At 45.1% G+C, this 22,993-nt stretch overlaps 1 protein-coding gene across 2 annotated transcripts in view; it reads left to right on the plus strand.

Moving 5' to 3' along the window:
- The window catches only part of DNAAF9 (dynein axonemal assembly factor 9), a 124,735-nt gene that overhangs the window by 96,700 nt on the left and 5,042 nt on the right, over window positions 1–22,993 (plus strand). For both annotated transcript variants that reach the window (XM_053671071.1, XM_053671072.1), the window contains exons 29-33: window positions 5,884–5,921; window positions 12,810–12,945; window positions 18,419–18,505; window positions 20,839–20,945; window positions 21,300–21,374. In XM_053671071.1, the coding sequence (XP_053527046.1) occupies window positions 5,884–5,921; window positions 12,810–12,945; window positions 18,419–18,505; window positions 20,839–20,945; window positions 21,300–21,374 (443 nt within the window). The remainder of the gene's footprint in view (window positions 1–5,883; window positions 5,922–12,809; window positions 12,946–18,418; window positions 18,506–20,838; window positions 20,946–21,299; window positions 21,375–22,993) is intronic.

Consider the following 22,993-nt stretch of genomic DNA (forward strand, 5'->3'; position numbering starts at 1 on the left):
ATGCTCACAGAACTGGTTGATTTTAGTCACAAATTAGAGGAACAAATGAAGGCTAAACTAATTGAAATGAAGGGAAATGCACAGGAAACCAATAGTAATGGAAAGGAAACTGGGACTCAAAGCAAGGAAGTGGACCAGAAGGAAGAAAAATGACCAAACAGAAAAATATGAAGAAACAAGCATTCAAAAAAATGAGGAGAGGCTTAGAAACCTCCAGGACATCTTTAAATGCTCCAACGTCTGAATTATAGGGGTACCAGAAGGGGAAGAGGAACAGCCACCAGTGGAAAACTTATTTGAACAAATACTAAAGGAGAACTTCCCCAATCTGGCAAAGGCAATAGACTTCCAGGAAATCCAGGAAGCTCAGAGAGTCCCAAAGAAGTTGGACCCAAGAAGGAACACACCAAGGCACATCATCATTATATTAGCCAAGATTAAAATGAAGGAGAGAATCCTAGAAGTAGCAAGAGCTAAAGGGACAGTCACCTGCAAAGGAGTTCCCATCAGACTCAGCGGATTTCTCAAAAGAGATCTTACAGGCAAGAAGGGGCTGGAAAGAGGTATTCCAAGTCATGAAATCCAAAGACCTACAACCAAGATTGCTCTATCCAGTAAAGCTTTCATTTAGAATGGAAGGGCAGATAAAGTGCTTCTCAGATTCTAAGATCAAATTCAAGAAGTTCATCATCACCAAGCCCTTATTATATAAAATGTTAAAGGGACTTACCTAAGAAAAATAAGATGAACAGTGAAAGGACAGCAAACTCACAGTTATTAACAACCACACGTAAAACAAAAGCAAACTAAGAGGACAGGTAGATCAGGAGCGAACCATAGAAATGGAGATCACATGGAGGGTTAGCAACAGGGGGGTGGGAGAAGGAGAAGGGGGGAGAAGGTACAGAAAATAAGTAGCATAGACAGTAGGTAGAAAATAGATAGGGGGGAGGGCAAGAATAGTAGGGGAAATATAGAATCTAAGGAACTTGTGACATGTGGATATAAACTAAAGGGGGAGAATGGCGGGGGATGGGTATGTAGGGTAGAGGGACTGAAGGGGGGAATGGGACAATTGTAATAGCATAATCAATAAAATGTATTTAAAAAAAACATTGAATTCCACTCTTAAAAATGAGTGAATTTCATGAGATGCAAATTATACCTCAATAAAGCTATTACATAGAAAAAAAATAGGAGGAGAAAAGGAGTTCAGCTAACATAAGCAGCCAAAAATGAACTGTTGGAGGCCCAGAAAGAAAGATGATGAAATCACTATGGTATTGAAAATCCCAGCCAAAGGCAGAAACAGCGCTCACATCTTGTAGAGTTGCCACTTCCCTCAGCAGAAACCAGAGCCTGCCTGTACGTGTTCCTTCCCCAACCTTGCTGGCTGCCAGTGGGGGTCTTGGGTACGTCTGGTTGGTAGAACTGCGGTCACATGCCTACACCAGGCTGCAAGAAAGTCTGGGAAAGCTGTTTTCTGCCATTTACAAGAGGGTTAGGCTTCCTAAGTTCAAGCCTGGGAAGGGTGTTTGGTAGGTACCAGACAGTCCCAAATATGACCGATGTGCTCTGCAGTGGTCAAAATAACACTTTATAATATTCAAGAACTAGAAATAGTCCAAATGCTGATTAGAGACCACTTAAATTTTGGAATATTCATATAATGGAATACTATTCCAGGCATTAAAAAAAACAGTAGATTTTTCTGTACTTTCATGGAGAAATGTCCACAATTTTTTATGAAGTGAGGAAAGCAGATTACCAAAACAATATGTGTTTTTAAAATATTTATTTGTGTATATATACAGGAAATATCTAGAAGTATAATACAGACCAAACTGTTAATAGTGGTTTATTCTGGGAAATGGCCACATCTTTGGGGACAAGTGTTGGATGATGGGGAAACCATGTGATATTTTATAGTATGTATGTACATATGTATATTCCTTTATGAAAATATAATAGTTTCATTGAAATGTAATCCACATACTAAAAAATTCTCTCTTTAAAGTCATTCACCATTTCTTTGTCCTCCCACCCCTTGGCAATTATTAGTCTCCTTTCTGTTTCTGCGGAGTTGCTTATTCTGGACATTTCATATAAATGGAATCATGTAATAAGTGGTCTGTGGTGTCTGGCTTCTTTCACTTAGCATAATGTTTTCAGCTTTCATCCAATTTTGAGCAGGTATCAGCACTTCATTCCTTTTCATAGCCAAGTAATATTCCATTGTGTGGGTATACCACATCTCATTTATCCATTCATCAATTGATGGACATTTAAATTGTGTACATTCATTAGCTATTATACATTATACTTCTATGAACATTTGTGTACCAGTTTTCATGTGGTCATATGTTTTCTGTTTTCTTGAATATATACCTAGGGGTAGAATTGCTGGATTATATGGTAACTGTACATTAACTTTTTGAGGATCTACAAACTGTTTTCCATAGCTACTGCATCATTTATGTTCCTCCAGCAACGTATGAATGTTCTGTTTTCTCCACATCTTCACCAGTACTTGTTATTGTGTCTTTTTTGTTTTAGCCATTTTAGTATAGAATGGTATCTCCTTGCAGTTCAGATTTGCATTTCCCTAATATAATGATATCAAGAATTTTTCACTTGTTTATTGGCCATTTGTTTATCTTTTTTGGAGAAATGTCTATTCAAATCCTTTGCCCAGTTTTAAATTGGTTTGTTTGTCTTTTTTATTGAATTGAAAGAGTTCTTTATATATTCTCAATCCAAGTCCTTTATCAGATTTGATTTACAAAATTTTTCTATCTTTTAATTTTAAAGGTGGTATCCTTTAAAAACATTAAAACAAAAGTTTTTAATGTTAATGAAGTCGAATTTATTTTTCTTTTGTTGCTTGTGATTATGGCGTCATATCTAAAAGACTATTGTGTAATCCAAGGTAACAAAAATTTACCCCTGTATATTCTTGTAAGTGTTTTATAGTTTTGGGTCTTACATTTAGGTCAATGCTCTGTTTTGAGTTAATTTTGTATAAGGAGTGAGGTAGGGCTTCAGCTTCGTCATTTTGCATATGGATATCCAGTTGTCCTAGCACTATTTGTTGAAAAGATTTATTCTTTCCCCATTGAATTGTCTGGGCACCCTTGTTGGAAATCAGTTGCCTATAAATGTAAAGGTTCAATTCTGGCTTCTCAATCACATTCCATTGGTCTGTATGTCTCTCTGTATGCCCCTGTCACAGTGTGTTTATTACCGTTTCGCAGTTAGGTGTGGAATTGAGAAGTGAGAGTCCTTCAGTGTTGTTGTTTTTCAAATTGTTTTGGCTATTCCAGGTCCCTTGTATTTCCGTACAAATTTAAGGATCAGCTTGTCAGTTTCTGCAAAAGAAGACAGCTTGGATTTTTTGACTGGTACTACATTGAATTTATAGACCCAGTTGAGAATTACTGCCATCTTTAAAATATCATGTCTTCTGCTCCAGCCGGGTGTTGAGTTGGTTGGAGCATCGTCCCAATGCACCAGGTTGCGGTTTGATCCCTGGTCAGGGCGCATGTGGGAATCAACGAGTAGGTGCATTGGTGGGTGGTACAGCGGGGGTCAGAGTCTGTCTGTCTGTCTTTCTCTCTCTGTCGCCTTCTTCTCTCTCTCTCAAAACAATAAATTTTTAAAAATTAAGTCTTCAATCCATGAATGTGAATATGTCTTTTTATTTATTTGGATCTTTGGGGTTTTTTTTTTAATTTTTACTTACTGATTTGAGAAAGAGAGAGAAAGAAACATCAGTTTGTTGTTCCACTTAATAATGCTTTCACTGGTTGATTCTTGTGTGTGCCCCAACTGGGTCACAACCATGCTCTGGCCAACTAAGCTACCTGGCCAGGGCTTGGTCTTTCCTTTTTTTCAGCATTGTTTTGTAGTTTTATGTGTACAAGTCTTGTGCTTTTTTTTTTTTTTTTGCTTAATTTATTTCTAAGCATATTTTTTATTCTAAATGGAATAAAGATCCTCAAGATCCTCCTTAAAAATATTCTTTATTATCATACTTTACCATAAAGGAGCCACTCAGAAAAATTTAGGAATTTTCCAAAGGCCATGGCAATGGCATGTACTAATTCATCATGATATAGGGTAGGAAGTTCAATAATAAAAGATTAATGTAATTTTATACAAATCATAAAAAAAACAATGATAACTCCTCTTTGGATTAGGGGACAAAGCCAGCATATGAATTTGAGGGACCGGGACACCGCAGATGCCAAGTTATGAGAAACGGTTCCAGTTTTAGGGAATCATAGGTGCGTGCACATCCCTGCGTTCAGAATATTTTCTTTGCAGCTGCTTAATGGGAGCAGCTTGATGACCCCAAACCTGGTCAGAGGTTTAAACCAGGAGCATCCAGCCTGTGATTGGATAAAATGCCTCGAGGGGAACCTGATCTAAAATGCCTCTGGCGTGAAATGCAGTGAGAAACAAGCAGGGTGCTAAGAAGGGTCTGTAAGGGCTTGTACTCTAAAGTCACCAGCACTTAATGGGGACAGATACTTTCTAAAAATATATTTGCTGTGGGGGGAGGGGGACACTCTATGAACTGTGAGTGCAGTGGAGTCAGCGTGTTCTTTTCTTGGGAGGCTCTGGTGTGGATGTTCCGGGGCTCTTGACCTTGCCCCAGAGTGCATCAGGGCCCCCTCCTTGGAATTCTTCAGAAACAGTGAGGGAGTCAGGCAGGAGACTCGATCAGCAGTCCAAAAAGTGGTATTCGTCCAGCTCACTCATCCACCAAGTTTGGTTCCAGCAATGAGTGTCTGGATGTTAAAAATCAGAGAATGAAGACTTGCCACCACCAGGGAAACTGCAGACAAGAAAGCCCCCCAGTGTTCGGAACAGCATTGATACCTGCCAGTTAGACCAGAGACAACTCAGAAGTACGGCTTCATAAGCATCTCAGCACAAAAGCAAGTGAGATAAGCATCTCAGCACAGGAACTCTGTGGTGCCAAACAGACCTGGGTCCCTGCACACGCCCTCCCACCTCCTAGCTTCCCGTGAGGCCTTGGGCGAAGCGCTTAGACTGCTCAGCTGTCCTGACCTGTTCTCTGCTCTCACTACCCAAGACACAAGGCGGGTGTGAGGACAGAACTAGGTGGTGCATGTGAACTGCTTGCATGGTGCCCAGCCTCGCGGTCAGATAAAAGGCAGCTCTTCTACGTAGTACCTTTCTCCCTGAGAAGAGTACTATGCTGTTTTAGGAGTTTTACAACACAGAGAAGTTGAGTTTTTCTTTGGAGCTTCCGACAGAGCTACCGTTATTAACTAACTCACACTTTAGATTAGTCACCCTCACCTGCTTCAGTTCTGACCCAGTGAGTTTCCTGTTTTTCATTCACTGTAGAGTTCAGAGTGGGATTAAGGGTAACCAGGATTCTAATGTGCATGCAAGGGGAAGCACTGCAGCTTCGGCCCTGAATGCCCCTGGCTGAGTTAGGTGAACGTAATCCTTCCCGTTTTCCCTTGCAGTTCTCCTTTAGGAGGACAATATCTCTTTAAAAACAAACAAACACAAAAAGAAAAAAAAGAAAAAAAAAAAAGAAAACCAGCTCTCTTTCTCTGTTTCCTACAGTTTAGAGACTGGCCATGCCCGAGTATCCCCTCTTCAACTTTCCAAGAGTTGGCCACATAGGGACTTTTATGGGGTTCCTGGCTTAAGAAGATTTTTGGTTCAAAGCTATGAAAACCTCTTGCATAACCATGGCTATCCTTAATGCTCAGTGCTGCCTGTCATTTGCCCTGTTGAGTAGCTCATTTTAGGTATCAGTGAAAGCACAGTTGTATGGGAAGTAATCAATGATAAATCTGAAATTAATGGTTTTAAAATATTTTTCTTTTTCCTCCCCAGATTTCTCTTTCCTAAATGTCTTGACCAGTGTTCACAAGGTAAGCAATGTGTTCACCCTCTGCTTGCATGCCTTTCAAATTCTGTTCCAGTGCAACAGACTTTTCATGCTCCTACCTGCCAATCTAAAATCTAAAACAAAAACAAAGTTGGTCCCAGGAAAACATTGGCACCTTTTTTATCTTTATCATATTTGATAGGCAGGTTTCTTCCAGAGTTTGTCTCTGAATGATGACAGGTTGTCATGGCAACACCTCTCCTCAGTTGGGCTTCCAAGTAATATCAGTGAATTAATTGAATACATATTCCTAGTCTCTGGATCATCAGTATCGTGCATTTGTCCTGCCCTATGAGTGCAGAGTATAGCTCAGTAAGACTTTCTCCCTTAATATTTCCCCTACGTACACTGGAATTTTCCATACCTCCTTGGTAACATTTAGAAAAATCTATCTATCCTGTTCGTTACACTCAACTTTGCATTGTCCTACTGTGTGGCAACCCTGGAAGAAGCACTTTTTAATCATATTAGCTGTGGTGCCTGGAGACCCAGAATAAATTCCAGATTTCCTGCGGTGGTGATAAAATACGCATTATTGTCAGAAGACCTGGGCTTTGGGCTTCCTGAGGCAGCCCAGCAAATAGAAACCACACAGAAAAAAATAACTCAGTGTCCCCAGCACAGCCTTGCCCTGCTGAGCCCACTGCCAGCCCACAGGGAGCAGAGACAGCAGAGTGCACCAGAGACCCAGGACCGTTGTCTTGGGAAGCAACTGAGCTGGGTGCTGCTGCACAGCGTGGAGGCCAGAGCACTCGGGGAGGGATGTGTGTGTTGCACTGATGTGCCAGCAGTCTCAAGTCCAGCTTTTAGAGGCCCTGTGGCCTTCCAGCCACTGCACCCCAGAAGTAGAGTGGAATGGTGGTTGCCTGGGTGTACCCACAGTATCCACCCCAGTAGAGGTTAAGGAGACTCTATGGAGGTTGGATCAGTGGGCTATGATGATAAGGTTAGATGAGGGACGTGAGTTGGAAAAGGAGGTGTCTAGGATGACTCCTAGGTTTCTAGCTTGAGAGATTGGGAAGGTTGATAGTACCTGTCCTTGAAATAGAAAGCATAGGAAAAAACATAGAACTGGGGGATAACCAAGGAGAGCTGTCTGGTCCTCAGGTACATACTTGGTGGTCATGGTCAAAGCCAAGGGTCTGGGCTGTACTCAGCTCCTGTCTGCCACGGTATTTTCACTTCAGTGTACCTTGGCTGCTTGACACTTTCTCCCTCAGTGCCCCTCTGCTTTTCTGCACGTACAGCACAGAGATGGGTGGGCTGCCCTGGCCGACAGCCTTGGGGGAGTGCTCTGTCTTCACTGTCCATGAACCTGGATTCTATTACAGGGCAGACCACATCTCTCTGGCACTTAGTAAGACTATTTCACTAACACTGCCTCCCAACTCAGTGTTCAAAGGTAACTCGTGTCAAATTCTGTGCCTGTATAAAGCTAGGGATGTGGTCAGACATGGGCAGTTGACTTGAGGCCGTATGTGCTATTTTCTGAACTCCAAGGGGCTCCTGGACTGACAGTGCCTTGATATATACTTTCCCCTTGTGTCTGAGCCCAGAGAACCCTGTGGACTGGCCTGACCTGGCTCACCATGGGCATGGGCTGCTGGGGAGGGAGGAGATAAAAGGCCAGTACCTTTGACTACTGAACAACACAGTTTGAACTTCATAGGTCTGTCTGTATGCAGATTTTTTCAATAAATACTGTAAGTGTATTTTCTCCTCTATGATTTTTAACAACATTTTTTGGTCTCTAGCTTACTTTGTCAGAATACAGTATATAATACATAAAACGTACAAAATACATGTTAATCAACTGTTATCAGTAATGCTTCCAGTCAACAATAGGCTATTAGGAGTTAAGTTTTGGGGGAATTAAAAGTTATATGCAGATTTTTTACTATAAAGTCCCTAACCCCAAAATCGTTTAAGGGTAATTGTGTTTTTCTCCTGAGTGGAGGGTAGGATCCGACACTAGTGGGCAAACACTTCATGTCCCAGGGGAGTGTGTTACTTCCCTTTGCCTGTAAAAACAATGATTCAGGCTCCCTGATTTGCTGCTCTTACAACCACGGATTATTTTATAATGATAAAAGGACTGTATTACATCCCCAAGATAATGTGTATTATGGACATACTAGCGTTAGAAAATCATCTTAGTGCTTAAAAAGCTAGCAAGGCTCATTATGACGTTGGCTTGAAGGCAGAGCAGAGACATTTTACTATCATGCCCTGCTTTTAAAAAGTATCTATAGATGGATGAAAGAGGTGAACTTTGTTTTTTCCTGGGCTGCTGGGACCCTTCAGCCCAGATTAGGATAGTGAGACAGACCCCAGAGATGTGCCTGGCCTGGAGTGGGCCAGACTGGTGACACCTCCACCAAATCTGGGTATCCACTCTTGGATCCACAGCAGAAGGAGCCTCCTGCCCAAGCTAAATGAACGCGCCCACTGTGGCCTCTTCACCCTGTGCTCCAGATAACTGCCGTACCTGCCTCACGGACGGCATTTCCTCTTGGCAGGTGGCAGTTTGCATAGCTGGCCTAAGGAATGCTAGGCATAATCCTTTTGCTTGTTTCTCCATAGAGCAAAGCCCCTTTTCTATGTGCAGTTCTTGACCTAGAATCCCAAGCCCAGAAGGTTTGTCTACATGGTATTTGTGAGACAAACGCTACTTTGGGCAAGGTGTCTCACCCTTTCCTGGCCAGGCCTATGTTTGTACACTACCTGATTGGCATGTTTGCACTAGTTCGACTCCAGTTTCTTTTGCCCAGGAAGGTGCTAAACAGAGTCCTAGGACCTTTGTAGGTCTTTACTCAGCCTTTCCTGGCTCCTCACAGCAAGATGCACCACAGCGATTCTTGTCTTCCACCCTTGGGAATCGCATGGGCCTCTTGCAGGATCCGGCTCCCATGTCTGCCCTCCCTGGAATGTGCTGAGCCTTCTAGAAGCCTGCCGGCTTCCCCACTGTGCCCCCTTCTGAGCCTGGCCTCCTCACCTTGCCTCACTCAGTTTCCAGAGGCCCGTGACTTCCTGTGGCTGGACCAGGACATGGGGTTCTGGCATCAGGCTCACCAGGCTGTCCTTCCTGTCCCTCCTTCAGCCTCCAGAGTGACCTTCCTAAATGGGAACGGGCGCACAGGCACCGCCAGTGTCACCTCGTTAGGAGGTTTCCCTGGTACTTTGTTTGAAGGTGGTCCGTCTCAGGGTTAAAGCTTCTGAACAAAAAGGGCACGTGAGGAACCTTTTAAAGTGGAATAGACAAAATGCTACCCTGCCTGGTGTGGCTCAGTGGATCGAGCATCAGCTTGTGAGCCAGAAGGTTGCCCGTTCAATTCCCGGGCAGGGCACATGCCTGAGTTTCGGGCCAGGACCCCAGTTGGGGGCGTGTAAAAAGCAGCCATTTGATGTTTCTCTACCTCTCTTCCTCCCTTCCCCTCTCTCTAAAAATAAAATAAATAAAATAAATAAAATCTTTTTAGAAAATGATAATACATTCTCCATTTGAATTTCTAATCATGTACTGTTACCAAAACAAAGTCTTACATGGAGACCTTGACAATAGAGGTTTTCTAAACATGTGGTTCTGTATATTGCCACATACTGGTGTACGCATGGACTGTCTGAGGTCGCACACCCAAGACTGGGTTTCAGTGCCTGCTCCTGGGGAGGGACAGTAGGTAAGGCTCCAGGTGCAGGAGAGGAGGGAGGAAGAAACTTTGTACCGACTACCTTTTTGTATTTTATGAATTTTATACTAAAAATACATTTAAACCAACGAGGATGACAAACTCAGACTCTCGTGTGGGAAATGCCTACAGCAGGGATGCTACTCCAGCTGCCTTCGGCCATCAGGAGGCACGTGTCTTTTCTCACACGGTTCATTTACCCAGCACATCTTTGCCCAGTACCAGCTCTAACCCAGCCCTGGGGGGTTGGGGAAGGCTCCTGGAAGAGGTGCTATTTAGATTATTTATTCATGAATGAAGAGTTAGGCCAGCCAAAGGGAGGGGAGAGATGGTTTCAGCCAAGGGAACAGCAAGCGCAAAGGGCCTGGTGCCCAGAGCGCGCCCAGGGCGCTGAGGACGTGCAGCACGGCAGCCGGGTCAGGCCAAGAAGTGCAGGTATTAGCCCAAGTCATTGGACTGCATTGAAGTATTTTAAGTAGAGAAGTGAATAATAACATTTACGGTTTTGAAAGGTCACTCTAGCTACAGTAGGAAGAATCATCTGCACCAAAGGAAGCCTCGAGGCGGAGAGAATGAGCAGTGACCTAGTGAAGAGAGTGCTGGACTGAACTAGGTCAGTGGCAGCAGGGGTCCAGGGCGGACGATGGATCCAGGAGCTGTATGACACTCACCAGGCCACGAGGAGGGCTCAGGGCCATTATGGAAGCCCGGGTTTGAGGAACTGGGCAGCCAGTGTGCCTTTTACCAAGTGACCAGAGGAGGAGGCAGAGCCTAAATTTGACTTACATTGAGTGAAACACCAAAGAGTAGGACCCGGGTCTCAGACGGAGGAACCGGCAGATCCCACACTGGCCTGTAAGCACTTAGGAGCAGGCTGCACACCCTGCAGGTGAGCTCCGATTCCTGACGCCTGTGGCCCCAGGCCCACTGCGTACGTAGTCTTCGTGCGTGCTCTCTCCCCACTGTGATAATGTGACCATTGGTACAAAGCTCCCAATCCCTCTTCCCTGGTCACGAATGAAATGCATCCCGGTGATGTATGAGGTTAGATTCAGTCCTTAGCATTTTGAGACACTTCTGTCATAAGTATGAGTGGTGAGAGGAATCACAGACTTCTGCTTCAGACCAGAAGCAGGGGCCAGGGTTCCTAGAAGTTGCCTTAAACTGGCGATGGGCACTCATCCGAACCATGGGCTCGGCAGCCTAGGCTGGTGGAAGTCGCATGACTCAGCTTCCTGCTGGCATATGAGGCTGGTTTATGTGGTTTCTGTAGAAGTACCATCTCAGGCTGGTGCTTGGTTGACAGTGACGGTGGTGGGGGTGGGGAGAATAGGTTTCACTTAATGAGTTCTCACTACCTGTAGGCCCCGTGGTGAACATTTTCCTGATAATCTGGGGGTACACGTTACTGTTTCCATCTAACAGGAGGAAAGTTGAACAGTGTGCCTGTCAACTCATTCATTAGTAATTAGTGAAGCTCCAAATTCAAACTCAGATTTGCCTGGCTCTAAAATCCATACTGTAGTTTTTTAAAGATTTTATTTATTTATTTTTAGAGAGAGGAAGGGAAAGAGAAAGAGAGGGAGAGAAACATCAACATATGGTTGCCTTTCGTGTACCCCTGAGTGGGGACCTGGCCCTCAACCCAGGCATGTGCCTGGGAATCAACCCAGTGACCCTTTGGTTCGCAGGCTGGCACTCAATCCACTGAGCCACACCAGCCAGGGTTGAACCTATTTAGATACAGAATTAATGATAACACCTGTGAGATTTCTACTAGAAAGAATGGAAATGTCAAAAACCTATAAATGAAATTATATTTAACAAAAAGTTACGGGGCAGTGGGAGATACTCTCTTTACATCCTCCAAAGTGGGAGATCAGAAAAGTGTAAAGTTGTTAAATGAAGTTACAAAGAGTTATACTCTTTAAAGATGTAAAAGTACCCACTAGAGGAAATAAAATTAGTAATGTAACCAACCACAATGTGTGATGGTGGAGAAGTGGGAAGAATTTAAGGATATACCAGCTTCCCCACCTGTTATATTAAAAAGCAATAACATTGTCTAAAGGTGACTGTATTATAAGAAATAATAACTTAGGTTTAATATTTTTTTAATTTTATTTTTTAAATATTTTATTTTATTTTTAGACAGAGAGGAAAGGAGGGAGAAGGAGAGGGAAAGAAACATCAGTATGTGGTTGCCCCTTGCACAGCCCTCACTGGCGACCTGGCTGGCAACCTGGGCATGTGCCCTGACAGGGAATTGAACCAGCGACCCTGTGGTTCTCAGGCCAGTGCTGAATCCACTGAGCCACACCAGCCAGGTCTGTGTCGATAATTCTTGAAGTCTGGTGATGGACACATGTGAATTCATTATACTGCTTTTTCTATTTTTGTATGTTTGAAATTTTCACAATATTAAAATGTTAATAAAATGGTTGAATAATAAAAATGCAAATGTTCTTTATAGCAGAAATGGCATATATGCTGTGATCATAATTATTTAAAAATAGAAATAAGTATGGAAAAGATACAATTCTGTTGGTGTGGTAGAATGCGTTAACTTCCCTGATGTTCAGATTCTCTTTGGAGTTGCAGATTTTACTTGTATACTTCCACAGAAAGCTTTGGAGTGGTCGTGGCCGACTCTGCAACCTCTCGTCACATGAGCCACTCTTCCTCATTGTATCATCATGTGATTGTCTGTGTTAGCACTTACCTCGCAATTGCGGGTTTAAGAGTATAACTGCTCTACTGTGTGCTCTGAGAATTTACTAGTTAGCACCTGACCTATGGTTAGTGTCTGGTAAATGTCCGTGGTCTGAACTGGTGAAGGTCATTGGCACCAGTTCCTGAGGAGGTTAGATATAGGAGATGCGGAAAGATCTCCGCATCTGAGGAGATGCCCTTTGATGAAGAAGCTCAGGGTCTCAGCTGGGAAGCAGAATTGAGAAGGTAGGAGGTGAGGCAGCTACAGTGCTGAGGCCGTTCACTCCAAGAGGTGGCAGTAGCAGAAAGGGGAACAGAATGATGGCCGTGTCTGTTGGTGTTGGGGGTCGGGGTGTCTGTACAAAGGGGCACTGGAAGAGACGATCGAGAGGGAGCAAGGGCCCGCTTCTGTGTGAACCCTGAGCCCCACTCAGGATTCTAAAGGCTGAACGATTCTTGGTTTTGTTCCCCAGGCCTGGTGAGTAACGTGGTGTTCACCAGTCACACTGCGGAGCAGAGGCACCCTCTCCTTGTGCAGCTGCAGACCCTCGTCCGGGCTGCCAATCCTACTGCAGCCTTCATTCTTGCAGAAAACGGGATCGTCACCAGGTAAAGCTACCAAGTGCACTTTACCCCGCAGAGCAGGCGCTTTCTCAGACACAGCAGACACCCTCTGGCAACGTGCCACAGGGTCTTGTCACCATAGCGAAGACCTGAACACCTATGGACGTGCTTTTGATGCTGTGTAAACCACCAAGAGGACCCTAGGTGGCAATATCCTGTACTGCTGTTAGATATTTCATTTGATGCCTTTGCATTTTCATTCATTAAGGAATGGAAATCAAGAATTTCTCAAAGTTCCTGCGTTACCATGTAAGAAAAATGGGATAGGAGACAAAGAGAAATTACGTTTTTACTTCATGGACTTGGATTCACATTATAAACTAAGACAAGAATTGGTGATTGTGTGTGTGTGTGTGTGTGTGTGTGTGTGTGTGTGTGTGAAAACATCCAGTTGTGTAGCAGTTTTGTTTGCTCAGTAAGGATATTAAAAGGTGTGTATTTTTATATAGTTTTGACTTTCGAGCAATGCAGATCCTTTACATATTCAAAAATGAAATCAACAAGGAGGAGAGAATCTAAATACAAACAGAAAGTGAATCTACCTGCATGTTGAAGTAATAACCACACACACACAGTAATTAACGCAGGTAACTTTTGTACATAATCCTCTGTGTGGGAATCTGGATTCCAAACAGCATCACTGATTAGAGAAGGGAGATCATAAATATGAAATGGGAAAGGTGAGGAAAACCCTGCACGGACTTCCGCCAAGATGGAGACGTAGGTGGAACCACCTTGCCTCTGTGCACAACCAAATCTAAGAACAACTATTTTTAACAACAATAAACACAACCAAGCCACACAGAAAATCGACAATACGGAGTCCAAAGACAACTAAATGCTCAGCTAAACCGGTAAGAGAAGCGAAGCCAGCAGCGGAGCAGATTGGCAAGAAAAAATCCCCAGGTGGTGTGTGGTGCGCAAGCAGCCCAAGGCGCTGATCTCGAGCTAGCTACGGGAGCGCACAGGGAAGAGGCGCAGCGGGCTGTCTGCGGTCGGTCGTGCATCTGTGTGCGGAGAAACCAGTGAGAAGGGAAGCCTGCACAGGGCAGCAGGCTCGCACAATTCCGATCGGATAAACAGGCCCGGGGCGAGTGGTGTGACTGGACGGGCTGGGCTAGCGGAGAGGACCGCCATTGCTCCCTCTCTGACCACACCCACACACACAGCGTCACAAACCAGCGACCTGGGTCGCCCCGTCCTGGTAAACAACTAAGGCTTCGCTCCGCTTACTTAACGGCACGAATAGACCAAAAATGGCTCTAGGACAACTCAGAGCCCCAGAACCGATAGATCTAAGCGATGAAGAAATAGCCAGTCTTTCAGATGCACAGTTCAAAACACTGGTTATCAGGATCCTTACAGAACTGGTTGATTTTAGTCACAAATTAGAGAAACAGATGGAAGCTAAACTAATTGAAATGAATGGTAATACAAAGGAAACCAATAGTAATGGAAAGGAAATTGGGACTCAAATCAAGGGAGTGGACCAGAAGGAAGAAAAAAATGATCAAACAGAAAAGAATGAAGAAATAAGAATTCAGAAAAATGAGGAGAAGCTTAGGAACCTCCAGGACATCTTTAAACGTTCCAACATCCAAATTATAGGGGTACCAGAAGGGGGAAAGGCACAGCCACCAGTGGAAAACTTATTTGAACAAATAATAAAGGAGAATTTCCCCAATCTGGCAAAGGGAAATAGGCTTCCAGGAAATCCAGGAAGCTCAGAGAGTCCCAAAGAAGTTGGACCCAAGAAGGAACACACCAAGGCACATCATCATTACATTAGCCAAGATTAAAATGAAGGAGAGAATCCTAGAAGCAGCAAGAGATAAGGGGACAGTGACCTACAAAGGAGTTCCCATCAGACTGTCAGCTGATTTCTCAAAAGAGACCTTACAGGCAAGAAGGGGCTGGAAAGAGGTATTCCAAGTCATGAAAACCAAAGACCTACAACCAAGATTGCTCTACCCAGCAAAGTTTTCATTTAGAATGGAAGGACAGATAAAGTGCTTCTCAGATAAGACCAAATTCAAGGAGTTCATCATCACCAAGCCCTTATTATATGAAATGTTAAAGGGACTTACATAAGAAAAAGAAGATAAAAAAGATGAACAGTGAAAGGACAGCAAACTCACAGTTAGTAACAACCATACCTAAAACAAAAGCAAACTAAGAGGATAGCTAGATCAGGAGCAGAACCATAGAAATGAAGATCACATGGAGGGTTAGCAACAGGGGAGTGGGAGGAGGAGAAGGGGGAGGAGGTACAGAAAATAAGTAGCATAGACAGTAGATAGAAAATAGATAGGGGGGAGGGCAAGAATAGTAGGGGAAATACAGAATCTAAAGAATTTGAGACACGTGTTCATGAACTAAAAGGGGGAAATGGTGGGGGAAGGGTATGCAGGGTGGAGGGGAATGGAGGGGGGGGAATAGAACAAATGTAATGGCATAATCAATAAAAAAGTTAAAAAAAAAAAAAAAGAAAACCCTGCAAATGTTAGATTTGAATTTGGTGGGGACTCAAAGTAAATTTATTATTTCAAAAAATATGTATTTACAAGCTCTCTCCATTGAAGGGGACCAGAAATACTAACACCACAGTGGCAGTCAACACCCCTACCCCTAGACGTTGGCTTCTATGCACCAATCCACTGGAAGTTGTCAGGGCTTTTAGGAGAGTGGGCTGATTGCAGGTCTCGGGCAGGGGAAGTACGAGGTGAGCCTGGAACATTTTATGCCAAAAAAGGAAAGGTTAGTGTAAATATGTTAAAAGGATGTGGGAGCTAGCGTAAGAAGCTCTCACTAGCCAAATTTGGGACAACTTGAGCATAAGAGAAAACAATAATAATGGATTAGAGCACATGGAATAAAATGAGTCTGCAGTGATACTAACAAAACAGGGAGGGGTGGATAGTGAATCTGTGTAAACAAAAGAATGCTAACAAATAAATGAGGATTTCTAGAACCAGAAAGTCACCATCTTGTAACCTTTAGTATCATATTTGATTTAGGCAGGAATCATCAGTGGATAGAAAAACCAGTGGGCAACAGATTGTTGAGGAAAAGGATGTTTGCTAGTCTCAGAATCACTCCACAGACTACTTACTGCTTACAAAGAGGGAAAGTACATTCACAGCAGTGGGGAGCAGGGTCCTGTAGACATGACATTGACCAAAAGGTTAAACTCAGTTATGCCATCACATGACTCCTCAGGTGATGCTGTGGGAAGGACACAAGGTCACCTGGGTATTCATCTTGCCAAAAGTGTTTAATTGAATCTGATCACGAGGAAAGAGTCAGACAAACCCAGGTTGTGGGGCACAAGACCATTCCATGTGCTCTTCAAACATGTCAACACTATGAGGAACAAAAAAAAAGTCGGAGGAATTGTTCCAGATTAAAGGAAAATAAAGATTGTAGCCCTGGCTAGTGTGCTTCAGTGGGTTGAGCACCAGCCTGCGAAATGAGTGAAGAAAATATTTTTAGAAAGAAAATAAAGATTGTAAATTTGATAAGTGATTCTTAATTGGATCCTGGGTCCCTTTGCCCCCTAGAAAGGGAAAATTTGAAAATGGATGTATACTAAATATTTCTCTAACTTTTAAAAAAAGATTTTATTTATTTTTAGAAAGGGAAAGGAAGGGGAAAAGGGAGAGAAATGTCGATGCATGAGAGATACACCTACCGGATGCCTCTCACACTCCCCAACTGGGGACCTGGCCCACAACCCAGGCATATGCCCTGACTGGAATCCAGCCAATAACCTTTTGGCTGGCATTCCATCCACTGAGCCACCCCAGCCAGAGCTTCCACTTTTTTTGTTTGTTTGTTTTTAGGCAGAAGGGGAAAAGAGGGAGACAGAGGAGAGAAGCATTGATGTGCGAGAGAAGCATCAATTGGCTGCCTCTCGCACACCCTGCTAGGGACCTGGCCTGCAACCCAGGCATGTGCCCTGAGTAGGAATTAAATCCTCAGCCCTCTGGTTTTCAGGACAATGCCCAGCCCACTGAGCCACACAAGTCAGGGCTACTTCTCCAACTTTTAATGTGCATATGAATATCTCGGGGATCTTACTACAACGAGCATTCTGATTCAGTAGGTCTGGAATGGGGCCTCAGGTTCTGCATTTCTGATGAGCTCCCAGGAGATACCTGTGCTGCTGGTCCACAACATTCAATCTTTGGTGTGACAGTAGTGTTGTGATTCTATAAGAGAAAGCCCTTGTTCTTAGGAGATGCTTACTGAAATATTTCAGGGTGAAATAGCAGGAAAAAAATGGATATGCATATGTGCTTACAAGGTCTGTCCAGAAGGTACCCAGCCATGTAATGTGAAAACAGAGACACCTATTGAAGAAGATACAAGATATTTAAAAAACATTGCAGCCTGGCTGGTGTAGCTCAGTGGATTGAGCTCTCAGAGGATCGTGGATCGATTTCCAGTCAGGGCACATGCCTGGGTTCCAGGCCAGTTCCCAGCAGGGGACTCAAGAAAGGCAATCATACATTGATACTTCTCTCCCTCTCTCCTTCCCTTCCCCTCTGAAGATAAATAAATAAAATCTTTAAAAAAAAAAACATTGCACACAGGACAGTGTTGCCTCAGTCCCTTTCAAAATAGGCTCCTTGGGACCACACAGTTCTCCCAATCACTGGCAGCTGCGCCATCGTATTTTCGTGAATCTCATTGACAATCTGAAATCTCTTTTCTTTCAAAGGTGATTTTAGTTTGGGGAAAATCCAGACATCACAGGGCACCAAATCTGGGCTGTAGAAGGGCTGAGTCACCTGGGTGATGTGATGTTTTACCAAAAAACTCTGCACGAGACGTGATGCATGAGCAGACATGTTGTTGTGTTGAAGCAGCCAATCATCATTTGCCCGTAGCTGAGGTTTTCTGAATCATCCTAATAGTGCGTTCAAGCTTAACACAAAATTTGATGCAGATTCATTGCTCTGCTTACTCGATCATTTTGAATGTGCCCACCACACAGTACACATGCTCACTCAGCAGCATCTACTGCCCCCACCGACGAGTAGAGTGAAGTCATCGTTCACACATGTGCATTCCAGTCCTCTCTCCTGGCTGCCAGGTTACATCGATGTCACGCAAACCCTTCTCATTATATTAGCAATGGCTGGACTTTTTCCAGACAGGCCTCCTATAAGGAACTTTCCAGATAAGAAAAAGCTGAAAGAGTGCATCACCACCAAATCAGTATTATATGAAATGTTAAATGGTCTTCTTTAAGAAGAAGGGGGGAAAAAGATAAAAAATATGAACAATGAAGTAGCAATAACTACATATCTATCAACAACTGAATCTAAAAAAATAAAAGAAAGTTTTTCTGGACAGTCCTTGTTCATTGTATATGGGGACAGTGGGGAAAAGAGCAAAATGTACAAGTAATATTGACAGTCCTAATTAATCTGTTTCCTGCATGTTTTCAAAGGAATGAAGATGTTGAGCTGATTCTGTCTGAAAACAGTTTTTCAAGTCCTCAGATGCTGCGATCTCGATATTTACTGTACCCTGGCTGGCAAGTATCATCATTGCAAAGTAGCTAAAATTTCTATGTAAACCCAATGATTAATTTATTTATACAAAACAAAACAAAAAAGAGACAGAAAACTACCAGGTATGCTCTACGAGGGTGACAGTGGCAGCTGGAACAACTTGCCATGTCCCAGCAGCTGCCGGCTTTTCCAGGAGCCCAGTGCTTTCCATCTTGGCCTCCACCTTGGGAGCCTGGCTGGACGTCGAGAGTTTAGCGAGACATCCTGTGGGCACCAGGCACAACCTCTAGCGAGGCTGAGGTGGCCGGCACAGAACCAAGGAGTCATAACCTTCCCAGGTGAGACAGTCGCTCCTGAGAACAGTCTGTCCTCCGAGGTTTCCACCCTGCAGGTGGGTTCTCTGCTGGTGGGGCCCCGGGGAGGATGCTTCTCTGCCGGCAGCCTCGCAGCCTGTGAGCCTCTCCTCCAGAGGGGAGAAGAGAAGCAAGAGACTGCCGGGCGCACTGTAGTCACACTAATACCCGCAGCTTGCGAGCACTGACACACTGTTCTGAGACCGCGCACTCCAGTATGGTAACTGCCAGCCACGTTCAGCTATTGAATAGAATGTAAATGACTGAAAATTAAACGAAATGTAAAATGTAGTCATTCAGTCGTATACTTGATTAGAGTCACATCGTACTTACTTAAACAGTAGGTACGTAGCTCATCCCTTTTGCTTGAACAAGACAATTATATCTTAACTAAAAAGAAACAGAGGGAGCTTCTGGGGTGAAACCCTCGGCGGCTGCAGATCCTGACCCATTTGCTGCCCACACCTATGGGCCTGAGGCTTCTGCTGTCTGCACTGGTGCCTAGGGAAGCACCCCTCCTCCACCCCCGACTCACTGGGGGCACGTGAACACAGCTCAGGAACAGACTGGGCTGGAGGCACGCTGATCAGGAGAGACCTGGGTGTGAGGGCTTCATTAGAAGGCTCTGTGAGTCTGGTCCGAAATCTTCCCTTTGACAGGAAAATCAGTCCTTGTAGAGAATCAGAGATGGGGGACCCTTAAATCGTTCCTTGGGCTCAGGAATAATTTAGTCTTTTAACAAGGCAGCAGCCATTAGACTCCTGCTCATCCCTGTACGTGGCTCCTCTCCCTCCTTGGGTCGGCGGGTCAGGCCCCCACCTCACATGAATGGGCATTTGCTCCAGGACGGCGGGTTCTGTGCTGTGCAGATTCTCAGCCATCCTCCTTCCGCAGCCCTGTCTGTTCTCATTGGCCTCGCGCCCACCTTCCTGGTGGAAGAGCTGGTCTGGGAAGAAACCTTGTGCTCTCCCTCAGCCCCTCCAGATTCCCCTGAGGATTCGGGCTCGGAGCACAGAAGCCAGAGGAACCCATGGTCTCCAAATTTGGGTCGGGGCAGGGGAGAAAGCACACGACGGTCTTGTAAAAATGTTACACCACCACCTGACTTTAAGAAATTACAAAAAGTAGGATTGCTTCCAACAATATATAATTCAACACTGCATTGCTGTCTTAAAACAAAGGAAACTAATGAGAAAATACAATAGATTGGAGGGAAATGTTTGCATCAAGTGTAGCAAAGGGTTAATATAATATTTGAAAGTTTAGTTTAGCTGTTTAAGAAAAATAACCTCATCCATAGAGTCGTGGACACTTCACTTAGGATCAAGTATAGCTAGCAATTCCATGGTAACAATTCCATGTCAGTAATGTTCAGAAATGGAAAGTGATGTCAGTAATTCAAAAGAAGAAATGACAGTTTCATCACCTTGGAAGCTAGGTAATGGGGTTTTATTATACTACTCTTCTATCTTTGCGTATGTTTGAAATTTTCCATAATAAAAAGTTAAGTTTTTTTAATGCTCTGAATGTGGCCATAATCTTAATGAGTCCATGGCAAGTATTAGGTCTGCTGGACTCGGAACTGAGAAAATAGTGCAGAGATACCCCAGGCCTTAGGTCCTTCTAGAGAGAGTATACACAGCCGAATACAGGCTGTTAACCGCCCTCAACAATGGTGGGGCATAGCTGGAGCCCTGGAACTGGAAGGACAGAAAGGACCCCCAGTCTCAGGTGGGGCACCGCAGGCTTCAGAGGTGGAAGGGGTCTTCGAGTGCCAGTCTGGCAGAGATAAAGCCCCCCTGTTCTAGTGAGGCAGCCAGTCTTCCGAACCTCAGGATGAAAGAGACATGTATACATTTAAATGTCTTACATACAAAATTGCCTACAAGTAAGAGAGAATTCAAATAGTATACGATAAATGGTGTGTAGTTCATTCCAGAGGAATATATAACACTCAAGGCCCCAATTACTTGTACTTAAAACATTTTTTAAAACTTTTAAAGGTACGAAGGTAAATTTGATCCTGGATCAGTCTTTCCACTGATGGTTCAGATCTGCGTGTGGTTTGGTCGTCCCTTGGAGAAGACTCGCTTTGTGGCCAAATGTAAAGGTAAGCCTTGGCCGGGCTGCGCCCCAGACTGTGTTGAAGGAACACGGGAGTTGAGTAGCTAACACCTGCTTCCTGGCACCTTTTTAATATTAGTATTCGGTGTGCTGTCTCTTTCCCACTCCATTTGGTTCCGCAAACAGGCAGAGGGATTTGAGACCGCAGGAGCCTCCCACCCCTGGACACAGTGGCAGAGCCACTGCGGGGGGGATGGGAGGAAGATGGGGGGATAGAATCCATGAACCCCGGGCCCTAGAGTGAGACACCTGCCCCAGTCCCTAACCCTCCCAGCTGTGCCACCCTGAAGTTGGCCTCTACCCCAAGGCAGGTGACAACTCTGTTCTCTTCCTCCACCAGCAATTCAGTCCTCCATCAAGCCAAGTCCCTTCTCTGGAAACATCTACCACATCTTGGGCAAAGTGAAGTTTTCAGGTAACTGGGAGGTTGGATTTGGGAGCCCTGCACTGTGGAATTCATAGCCTCCACTGGTCTTTTGCAGACCACTGGTGCTGCTCAGGCTCTCTGTCAAAAACCCTGCCCCGTGGGCCTCACACCACTGGCCTCTTCCAGTCGCCCCTCTCAGCCAAGGGCCCTCCTTTCTCGGGTCCTTCCGCTCTACAGTGGAGGATACGTCTGTCTTCCTTCCCCTGGATGGTCTGCCCAGGGCCTGTCCTCACAGCTCCTTGACTTCCTCATTCCAGAGACGCAAACCACATCCATGGCTTCTTTCTAGACTGTCAGCAGGAGCTGCCCCGGTGCTGAGCTCTCCAGCTCCCGGCCTGTTTCTGTCAGTCACTTGCCTTCTCCCTTCTGTCCAGTAGGCCTGTCTACCAGCCTCAGACCTCTGGAGCCCCTGGGACCTGAAGTCTGTCTTCCCTGGGCCAGGGGTCAGGGAAGGCGGCAAAACAAGAAGGAGTCGCCCAGTACAGCACTGAGGAAGGGGAGACTGTTCCAGGGAAGAGGCACAGCACGTGCTGTGGACCCGAGGCAAACAGGGCACACACATCAGGAACCAAACAGGGTTTATGTGGCTGGGGCCCAGGGCAAGGGAGGGATTGCATCCATTGGGGTGTCTTTGGCTCTTATTACAGAAAACCCCAACTCCACTAGCCGGGGTTAGCTACATAACAGGAAGCCAAGAGGCCAGGCCCCACAGCAAGGCCACCGAGGACCTAGGTAATGTGTGGCTCTGTGATCTTCTACTCTTGGTGTCAGGTTGTCCTCAGGTATCCAGCCCTCATGGTTGCCAGGTAGCACTGTAGGTCCGGGTGTGAAAGCCAGACACAACATCCAGCTGAGGAGGGGCAGGCTCTTCCCGGGGTGTCTTTATCGGTGCAGACACCCTTGCTGAAGTGCCTCCCCCCAGTTCTACAGCAGGTGTCTGCTCTCATTGGCCAGGATTGAGCTGCCGTGCCTTCCAGGACTCGTGACAAATGGGGAACTGGTGTTAGAGGAAGAGGAGGTGCTGAGTAGGCAACTACCAAGCATGTGCTATAGGAAGCCACCGAGAGTTGCAAGCATAGAACCACCCGGGTCTTCAAATGGAAGAATTAGATAATACAACCTGTAAAAAAGATTCTCTCGGGTCCTTAACCTGCACCATGGGCCTAGTTGGCTCTGCTGAGTCTGAAACTTCAGGCCTCTTTGCAAGGTCTCTTCCCTCAGGCACTGACAGACAAGCCCCCACCTGCTCCAGAGGCCTTAGTGCCTTCGTCTCCTCTCTCCCCCATCATGAGCTCCCTTTTTCTTCTTCGTTTATACCTGTTGTCAACCCCTTTCTTGTTCAGGTGAACCTCTCTCTGTCATGGGTCCCGTTCTCATCCTGCCTTTTAGGGATATCCCGACCTCTCTCACAGTGCCCTTCCGGGTTAACCGTGTCCCTCTGATCACTGAGTCAGCCAACCTGGAAACCTGCACCGTTCCTCCCTCTCTCACTTCACCCTCTCTCGCTTGCCAGCGATCACGTCAGCCCTGCACGTCTCACGAACCTGTTCCCGACCATCAGCCCTGCATCACTTCTCAGTGTAGCCGTATTCTTTTGGGCCGTTGTC

The sequence above is a fragment of the Artibeus jamaicensis genome, unplaced genomic scaffold, assembly GCF_021234435.1.
Source record: "Artibeus jamaicensis isolate MK-2021 breed Jamaican fruit bat unplaced genomic scaffold, CSHL_Jam_final contig_685, whole genome shotgun sequence".
Lineage (NCBI taxonomy): Eukaryota > Metazoa > Chordata > Mammalia > Chiroptera > Phyllostomidae > Artibeus > Artibeus jamaicensis.